Source organism: Musa acuminata, chromosome BXJ2-7 (genome assembly GCF_036884655.1).
Source record: "Musa acuminata AAA Group cultivar baxijiao chromosome BXJ2-7, Cavendish_Baxijiao_AAA, whole genome shotgun sequence".
NCBI lineage: Eukaryota > Viridiplantae > Streptophyta > Magnoliopsida > Zingiberales > Musaceae > Musa > Musa acuminata.
This window is the reverse complement of record NC_088344.1, coordinates 31,985,292-31,995,612: the sequence shown is the minus strand read 5'-3', so window position 1 is coordinate 31,995,612 and position 10,321 is coordinate 31,985,292. Positions and strand designations below refer to the sequence as shown.

Sequence of the window (10,321 nt, the reverse complement as noted above, 5' to 3'; positions counted from 1 at the left end):
ATAAGGATGATTTTTATACTCATAACTGGTATTAGAGTCATGTTTGTGAAATTAAATATTTTATATCTATTTGGTAGCTTATTTTGCTTATGAAAAGTTATTATTTGATTTTTATTTACGATGTATGAACATTTCATTATCTACTTTTCTATCTAATCCATCTTTTTGCCTGCTTGCGAGCAATGTGAGGTTCCTCGTGTTTTATCGATCGATCATTATCGATGATAATATTGTTAAGAGCGATGACCTTCGGTGGTCACTAACTCAATCACAAGCAATGGTTGCATATCCAATACAAGCATTATGAGGTGTGACAGCCTTATGATGGTTATGCAACATCGCTACGTGCAACGATTGAAGCAACGCCATTGCCCATAGCTAATTACATATTACCCAATGTATTTAGACCTCCTTAGCATCATGCTCTCTAGGCTTAAAAAAATTTATATTAGAATTTCTATAGTTACGAGAGTAAAACATCTATATCTATTTACCATAACATCGTTGATTTTACTAATAGAAACACGAAAACAATGGGCAAAAAATTAATTTCAATGTTTCAGTTAATGGTGGCAAATGGTGTCAATGGTTGTGAACGACAATACTGCTGTGGGTCACGGGTGGTTGTTGTGGATAAGAAGAGAAGTAGTCAGAGATGAGGATCGCTCTTAACGTAGTTGCCGCATTTATATCGACGTCGACACATATGCAGAGCGATGTTGTTCCACATCTACATTGATACTGATATAGATACCGAGCGATGGTGCTCTGCATCTATGTCACTGCCAATACCAATGTAGATGCTAAGTGATCATTTCGTCGCTCGATAACTACGTCGACATTGATGCAATGAGAGGCCTTTTCGCCACTCTACCTCTACGTCATTGTCAAGAGGCCCTTTCCATTACATTAGTGGCCCTTTCACTATTTGCCAATTGCGTCGTCGTCGCAACCATCGACACCATCTATCACCGCTAATTGGAATATTAAAATTAATTTTTTATTTTTTATTTTTATATTTTTATTGATAAAATCAATGATTTTATGATAAATAGATCTAAATATTTTATTTTTATAATTATAACGACCGTAATATAAATTTTTTAAGTTGAAGGAGTAGATATCTCATTTATTGCAGGCTGACAAAATCGAAGTGTCAATTTCAGTTAAGGTCACACCTGCTTGAAATCTCCCGACACAAAAGGGATGATGATATTTCGAAAAATAAAAAGTAGAACAGTTCATGTGGAGGTATAAAATGAAATTTACTGATTCCCACATATGGCAGTGTCAGTAACTGGTTGAATTGAAACAATCCCAGAATTTAATACAGCCAGAGTATACTTAGAGAAAGATCAAAGATTGCTGTGATGTTATGTGATTTCTCATCCACCTTTCAAGCAAAAGAAAAGGGTATCACAGTGTATGAGGCTTCCTTCATTTCGAGGTCTGAGGTACTACTGGTGCTAGATACTTCAGGGCTGTAGAATAGAGAGGCTGTTTCCTGAATCCAAATCCATGAAGGTCATGTTTTATTAAGTCAGCCTTATTATTCTTAAACCTTAATTGGTAGAATAAGTCAAGCCTTGTTACTCTTTACACCAAGACAAGAATGATGAATAAGCAGCTACAGCAATTCTTTAACCTGAGATTGCAATATGAAATACTATTTATAATGTTAGTATGAATTATTATTCATAATGCTTAATCCATATAGGAACTGAGAATACAAGAGTTCCCAGTGCAAAAGATGGAAAGATGGTAATAATGATGTAGAAGAAGGCTCTCCAGCCATGTCCAGTCTTCCACATACTATATATCTCAGCAGCAAAAGTAGAAACTGTGCTCAAGCAGCCAGGAAAGCCTAGTTGAAATCCACTGACAATGATTGCACATTTCTCTGTGTTCACCTGAACAAAACAACAAATTAATTAGTGCAAGCAAAACATCACCCACACAATAAAGACAAGAAAAAAACACATTTGCTTGCTCAAAGGAAACCTAAAAGATTGTGAGTAGATGCATGTATGAATGCAGATGCAGATCTGTGATTTTGTGCGAGTGTTCCCTGCCATTGTGTGGGGATCTATCAGACCCTGAATTATGACAATATAAAAAAAAACTTGCAGGAAGCAACTCCCCTCTAGCAGGTGCAATTTGTTTCTAAATTGTCAGTTCAAAGTAATATTAGTGAAGAACAGCAAAATATAAGTTCAAGATTGACCCTGAATTTTGCACCGGATGCTTACCGCTTTGCTTATAATAGCAGCTGCAGCCGAAATGGTTGCTGCAAGTACATTGGCCAACAGAGTTCCAATTGGTAGCCATTTGAGCATTCGCTTGCTTCCTATACCTCGTCCATTAAGCCTAGCCAAGCGCCATCGGAGCCACACACCTGGGGGACCGACCAAGAAAGCTAGCCAAAGAACAGCAGAATTACTGACTCTGTTCAACTTAACCCTAAAGAATTCTCCACTCAGAGTCCATAACAAGCACCATATCAGTAGAACAGCGGCCAGCACAACCACATGTTTATTGCGGTTATTCACCCTCCATTTTTCCAGATTGGTATTTCTCTTGTCACACCAAGCAATAATGCCTCTGCGGAGTCCTCCAGCACATCCAACCCCAACAATGATACTATAGTTGACAAGGAAAATCCCTATAGATGGGTAGAAAGATAAGAACAAAAACTGTGCAAGCGAGTGACAACCAATAAATCCTCCGCAAATTATAAGCTAACCTGTCTTCAAATTATGTTATCTTACCAAGTATCAGGCCAGCAACAGTATGCACCCAATGGCCCTTGGAAGACGATTCGAGCATCTTCTGGTTCCATCCACTGAGTGTGGTGAGACTGCCCAAGTACCCTGTACTTAATCCTACCAGCAAATGTTCAGATACATGAAGGATGTCAGCCTTGAAGACAAATCCAATCCACCCCATCAGGAAGGAACCTATCTGTTAGAAAGCACATTCTGAATTGCATCAGTGAACGGAGAAACAAACTTTACTTTATCAAACATGAAGAAAGAAAAGAGAAAAAACCATATTGGAGGGAAGATCAAGGTACAACGGGCTATCCCCTGTGAGACGCAAGAGGTCAGGACCAAAGAGCTTCTGCAGTAAGTATCTTGTATATACCTATATGATGAAGGGGCATTCACTTAATTCTTGTTGCACTGACAGAAATTTAAACAAAGAAGAAAGCAAGTACTTATTTTGATAGATACAGTTTGTTAACATTGTCAATCATTCTTCATAACTGATAACAGAAGTGATTCCTGTGGCAACAGGATGAAAGTTTTCCCCTAAACAATCATGGTAGCACACTTGGATGCATATTCTAACTCATTAACTCCCAGTGAGCTGCTTCAGTAGCCTAATTTGTTAAAAGAACAGGAGGCCTAATTTATTCATTTTGGCTATATTATATATGATCAATGCTGACTAGCTTTACACTAATCATTTCTCTTCTCCCAGTAATTATGTGGTTCTTAAATGGAGTAATAGGTACTATAGTAACTCTAAACAGTCCAGGACAAGAGAAGATAGAAGAGATCAGAGAATGCTAAAAGCTTACTCCTGTCTCATAATAATATTTTTCATCATCTAGTGGATAGTAGCAAAGTCCAATTTTGTTCCACTCCATTCAATGCTATTACAAGATTAAAAAATTATTAAAAAAAATGGAATATGTGAAATCGTTATTTAGAAAAGTGAAATCTGTCAAACCAATCTATTGTAGAGAAGAACAAAATATGTGGCACGGACGCCTTTCAAATCACATCAGACAGCACCTATTCTAATGTTTCCAGAAAAGTATCACATGCTCATAAATATGTTTTTAACTTTTATCCACAGGAGAAAGAAGTCAGACAAATATTCTTTTCCATTGTTTAACAATCAAACATAACTTCAAGAAACAAGAAAATTGAAAAGTTAAATGCTCAAAATTTTCTTTAGAAGGTTTAAAGTTTTTCTTTTTCGACAGATATAGCAATAGAGAAATTCAAAATGCAGAATCACACACTTCTTCTATCATCACAACGGATTGTTTTTGGCTCTGTATATACGTTTTTAATCATCTCTCTCAACTCAAAACCATGATATGCAGTACCGAATGATACCGCCTGGTATAGGCAGTACGTACCGATCCGACGACATATCGGTACGCGGATCGTCTGGTACCGCTACAGTGCTACAGTATTACACTGTAGCAGAGCTATAGTGCTATACTACAACAGTGCTATAGTATAAAAAATATATAAAATTATTCGGTACACCCTGGTGTACCGCTCGGTACGCCTTGGTGTACCACTTGATACACCGGTACCGTATCATACCGAGCCAATCTCGAAACACCGGTACGGTACGATATTGCATGCCTTGCTCAAAACATTCTTGTATTTTTTTTTTGAATCCAAAAAAAATCTAACAAGTCAACTTAGTTTCCTAAGCTCTTCATTTTGATGTTCCTGGGTAATTGTTTTGAATTTGAATCTTTTCATCCTAAATGAGTCCTTGATGTCCAAGCAAACGTAAGGAATCCCTTTCCCATAATAAAAAAAGTGAATCCACTTACGTATAAATTGACTATAGGCCGAGGAGATTAACTTAATAATGAAGTCCCCTAGATTAATCCAACCAAAGAAAACTGGTCTAGGAAGGAAGTTGCACAGAAAAACACAAGTTCATGCTGAGATTTAGAGATACTATAGCTCATCAAGCATAAACTACTTTATCCTAACAATTTCTCACCAATAAATATGACAGCCAATTCCTTTGCACAACCTTTCTAGAATGATTGATGCAGTATCTTTCTTTTTCATTTGGATTTGAACAGCATATGCAAATCTTTTCTATTTTAGTTCCCATTAACTTTGTTAGAAAGAAATTCTTTTGCTCTGTTTTCTATATTCAAACTACAAAATATCAGTCTAATTTAACAAAAAAAAGCGAGGATTTATCATATGCTAAATCTTTACAGTCCTCAACTGGCTTAATCATTGCTACAAAAGGAGAATTTTTTTTAAAATGAATAATGTATTTGTAGCCAAGAAATCTCACTAAACAAATAATGGAATAATAAAAAAAAGGAGATACAATAATCACAGAATAAGTACAGACAAGGATTACAGTAGATAATGGAACTATAACAAAATCTTAGCCTCAGTTACTAAACTCTGCTATACACTCTTGGTAGACATTGGAAAAGAAGTTCAAAGTTTTACCCCAAGAATTCCAAAGACAGCCAAGTGACTCAAGTAAGAAATATAGTCCAGCCAAAATGGAAGCTTGTATTGCTTATCCTGCAAGAAAACATACAATATCAAGAAAGTAATTTTCTTCCTTCGAAATTAAAATTTAATCATATGTGAAGCTCACCTTTGGTGATGCAATACCTGTCATATGACTCTTTCCCTTTCCAGACAAGATGGAATCAGTTGGAAGAGGAGACACAATTTCCTCAGTTAATGGAGTTACAACTGATGGCAAGTTTGCTTCATATGACCAGGAATTAAATGATAGTATTAGAGAATCATCAGCAAATGTCACAACTCCGTCCACATGTTCTTTATCATCCAGTCGACTCCCTCGGCATCCTACTTGTGCAAGTGAACTATCTATCCTATCTGTTAGTTCCTGTGGAAGTGCCAGATTATCAATAGTTCCATGATCACTAGAAAAACTAATCGAACACCTCTGCCAAGATTCCCTACTAATTCTGCTTAGTGAACCTTGTCTGAGACCATTTCCAGCCATCTCAACACCGACTGCTTGATCGTCACCAGCTGCTGCTGGTCTAGTGGTGTCAGTTGGAATTCCTTCAACTATGAGGTTGGGCCTGATAGATCCAAGATGCCAGTAACTTGTGCCAGCGATCCTGCCCAACGATGCTGTCCTCGAGAAAATCCTTTGACTAGATGAATCTAAGCTCAGGCGGATACCAAGTGATCTTGCGATCGGGCTGTTACTCTCATTAACAGCATTCCTTTGTGATGACCCAGGCATCCTGTTATGCTCCTGTTCCAAGCCTGCAAAAAAACTTCTTTTGCTGCAAAAGAAAAAGATATATTTTGAGGCATCCAGTTGGAGATCATAGTGGTAAGGTAAAAAGCACACCAAAAGTGTGGAGGGAAACTTTGTTAGTTGTCATAGCCATACAAGAAGTGTGGAAGGAAATGGAATTTGTTACTGTTGCAGATTGTGGAACTCATGCGATGCCATCAGACAATGACATGGGAAACCGAAGCATAAAATACTAATATAAAACTAAACCATGAAATGGTTGCAGACACATGAAGACAAAGTTTACATGGCGGTAAAATTAAAATGGGTCAATTGAAGACTGATCTACAGCTCTGTGATCGGAAGCACACAGAGGATACAAACAAAATCATCTTGTTGACAGGATAAAATTCCTAAAACAAACAAAACTGTGATTCTTTTCTGATCAGAAAAGATCAGTAAGAGATATACGAAGGCGAAGCGAGTAAAAGGCATCAATCAAACTATGCATACATTGAGGTCAAATATGCAGCAATCAAGGTGCAAAAAACATATTGAGGTTAACTATCGCTTGCACATTGATTCCGTGGAATCTTGGCGTCAGTGGATTAAAATAATAGCTCGAAGGAATCATGGCAATAGAATTGAAAGCAAAAGAACACGCATAGGGCATTGTAGGAGACTTGCAACAATTTGAGGGCCCACCGACTGCTTCAAATATTCGAAATAGGAGGACGAAGAAAATGGAAAAACATATAAAAGAGACTTAAATTAGATGAGTCGGTGATTCGCAATATCATTCGTGCATACAAGCACAAATTTGTGGGCTAATTTTGCTCCCAATAGATCACATGAACTAGAAAGTTTCTGGTCGATCTTCTTTGAGGGGAACAATACCAAATTTGTAGCAATATAAACAAGAGTCATAATTTCTTTCCTTTCCATTTGTTTTAAAGGGAAGATTACCACGAGCTACCTCAGATCCAAAAAGGAAAAAGCACGAATTCATTTCAAATCAGAAAAAGATGGTTTCTTAACGAGAGATATAGGAAAGAAAACAACAGAAAGAATACGCACCCGGAGGAGGCGGAAGAGGATGCAGTAATCGATCGGATCACCGGGACAACACACGAACGAGCGGGAGGAAGAAGAAAGGCCGCGGCGGGAATACACCGCCCGCAACCACTAGCGTGGGAGCGTCGGCGACGCCGGTCTCCGGCCTCACTGCCCGATGGACGTATCAAATCAACGTCGAGAGAGGAAGCACAGCGACGAGGGTTCTTTTGCAGACACACGTACGTTTGGAGGCGGCAGCCGCAGATTGGTGAGATGCCATATTAGTAAACGGGTTGGGTCATTTCAACTACACCTGCCCGATCCGTTTAAATTGGAGAAAGGATCCATTGATCGAACCCAATTAAATCCTATTAGAATATGGTTAGAAAAATTATTATGAGTCGAGCACCGATTCATCGAATGAACTTAATCTATGTAATTTAAATGCGGATGATAGGCAATGCGGGAGGACAATTAGGTTTTTTATAAAATTAATTTTTATATATCTCTTAGTGAGAAACATATTATTAAGATATATTATATGGTCCTTTATAATTGGATAAAATATATAATAAAATTAATTGAATTCTTTAGGGGATGTCCTTGATAGGAGTAACTCTACTAATAATGTATCTTAATGATAAGAAGAAAAGCAAAGGAGAGTCTAGTTCTTCTTACATATTGATAGTGATCTTGGATTTAAAAACGATGTACTTACAGATTATATAGGTATCCTTTTCAAATGATATCAAAAGGTATACATCATAAAATCGATCTAATATTATTTGATTTCAATCTTAATATAAATTTTTTTTGTATTCTTATAATATGATCTCTTCTCGTGCAAGAAGGAATGAAATGTCTTTAAACTTAATGAGTTATTTGGTCTTGAATTGGTTAATCAGATTGTTGATCTTGCAATCTGATTGATTGATGACGAAGATGGAGATGAACAACTTAAAATACATCATTCGGCCCAACATGGCAAATCAATCAGATTTGAAGTGCCCCCCTCACTAACTTATTTCTTGTTGCCAAAAAGCCTAATACAAAAAGATAAAATACAATCTAAAATATCCCATTAATGACAAGAACTTTATTATAATTCATATCTCATAAGCCTATCACCCTAAGCTACTTTGGTAACTATTGATCAGATGAAACTTAAGAAAATAAATTATAAATAATATTCACTAAATTTCTTTGTCTTGATTCATGCTGCCATTATTAATATTATTTTATTTAATATCATTTAGGACTAATTTCATAATGTATTTTATAAATTATTGGTCTATGTTACTTTGGTGGTTGTAGGATCAATAAAAAAATATAAAATATAATTTAAAACGTCTTATAAATGATAAGGCCTTAATTCGAATCTCATAAGCCTATCATCTCATGTTACTTTGGTAGTTATCGATCAGAAAAAACTTATGAAGATAAATTATAAATAATATTCATAAATTTATTTATCTTGATTAATGCTAAAGCAATTCAATAATATAATAACAATCATAATAATTATTAAACATTAATCAACAAAAAAAAACTCATATGATAATCATGATAATATATATATCATGTATGTGAAAGATAAATATTATTTCACAATTTTAAAAATATATACATGTGAATAATCAAATGAATATCCAAGAACAATAATTGAATTTTATTTATCACATGTAAAAATATAATCAATAATTCATATGAGAAAACTATAAAAGTAAACCATAATTTATATTTTTTTAATTAAAAATTAAATCCAATCAAATAATCAAAAATATAACCATAATCAAATTCAATCATAATTATAATAAATCATATTTATTAATTTTATAATTAAGAATATAACTTAAAATTCTCAATTTCATAAGGGTAAAATTATAAATATGTTGATAGGACATAAATTGGAATTATGAAGTTATGTAGGGCAAAACTGTAATTTAGCAAAAATAAGCATCGAGGGTAAAACTGTAAATATGCTAAAAGAATTAAATAATATTAATAAAATACAGAAGGGCAAAATTATAATTTGACCAAGGGAAACCCTAGGGCAAAACTGTAATTTTGTCCAAAAAAAAAATCTGATTTGCAGCGCCGCCGCCTTTGCGCGTGCGGTGCTGCCACGCCGCTGCCACCGCGGGGCTTCCTCTACCCGCGCGCGGTCGCTGCGGTGGTTCTTGCCGCGCGCGACCGCCGCCGGTGTGCGGCTGCCACGCCGCGGCGTTGCCTGGGCTTCTGCACGCGAGCGACCGCCGCCTGGATGCGGCCTACCCGCGCGCGGCCGCCGCCTGGGTGCGGCCTGTGCCGACGCACGGCCACTGCCGACGCGCGGCCGCTGACCTCTGCCCACGGGGGGCAGCGGCTGCCGGCATCTGCGGCCACCGCTTAAGGGCACGGCCCTTAAGCGGGGTTATCTAGAATGATCAATAGAGATCACCGCCTCGATAACATCGATGGTAAATTCATCGATACGTAAAATCAATAATCAACGATTGAACAAATCATATTAAAAAAAAAAATCAATAATATCCGATAAATCATTAATGCATCGAAAAAACTTTTATACGAAGACGATACGTACCTTTCTTATTGTTTAGAAGATTGAGGGATTTTCTTGTTGTTCAAAAGATTGAGGGATTTTCTTGTTGTTCAGAAGATCGAGAGATTAGGAAAAAAAAATTAAGAGGTTCTGTCTATAAATAGACAAGAGTCATGAAGATTATATCCTAAGGAATTTTATTTTAACTGAATTTTATTTCTATTAGTCAATAATTATAATCAGAATCTAATAATATCTATATAATATATATTATCTAATTAAATAGGATTATATAATTAGATAATGTATAATATATATTATCTAATTAAATAGGAAATAGCTCCACTGTCACCACTCTGTCGTGACAGTGGAGCTATTTCCACGTCCTTCTCCTCTTCATTCATCTGCTTCCATCAGTGCCTCTGTTGCATCATCATCTTCTTCTCTGGGAGGATCTTGCAAAGGAATGCACCTGAGGAAGTTCTCTGGGTGCCATGAGTGTCATGTGATGGCTGATCCCACTAATGGGCCATCAAGGGATGCTTCCATGAGGCCTACTATCTGTCCTTGCCCTGACCGTGCGGAGCTCTTCATGAGACTTTGGAGCTTCACCAAGCAATTAGCCATTGCAGGTAATTATCCATCTTCATCATGAACAACTTGGTTTCTGGTTCTCAATCCGAGAAACTTGTCATGTTTTCAGCTACTTCA

At 36.6% G+C, this 10,321-nt stretch overlaps 1 protein-coding gene across 1 annotated transcript; it reads right to left on the bottom strand.

The window, feature by feature from the left end:
• Window positions 1-1,628: 1,628 nt before the first annotated feature.
• Window positions 1,629-7,383, bottom strand: LOC135616211 (uncharacterized). Its single transcript, XM_065115404.1, has 7 exons — window positions 7,090-7,383; window positions 5,389-6,058; window positions 5,235-5,312; window positions 3,049-3,144; window positions 2,769-2,961; window positions 2,250-2,662; window positions 1,629-1,910 (listed from the first exon to the last, which is right to left on the bottom strand). Exons 2-7 carry the CDS (start codon window positions 6,013-6,015, stop codon window positions 1,692-1,694), a joined length of 1,626 nt encoding a protein of 541 aa, XP_064971476.1. The 5' UTR covers window positions 6,016-6,058; window positions 7,090-7,383; the 3' UTR covers window positions 1,629-1,691.
• Between the last annotated feature and the right edge of the window lie 2,938 nt (window positions 7,384-10,321).

Bases quoted from the DNA above. Each gene is read 5' to 3' on its own strand.
- LOC135616211 (XM_065115404.1), bottom strand. From the start codon at position 6,015: ATGCCTGGGTCATCACAAAGGAATGCTGTTAATGAGAGTAACAGCCCG. The intron at 5,313-5,388 runs GTGAGCTTCACA...GTTTTCTTGCAG, and splicing joins CAGGTATTGCATCACCAAAG to GATAAGCAATACAAGCTTCC. The intron at 2,663-2,768 runs GTAAGATAACAT...ACCCATCTATAG, and splicing joins TGTTGCTGGCCTGATACTTG to GGATTTTCCTTGTCAACTAT.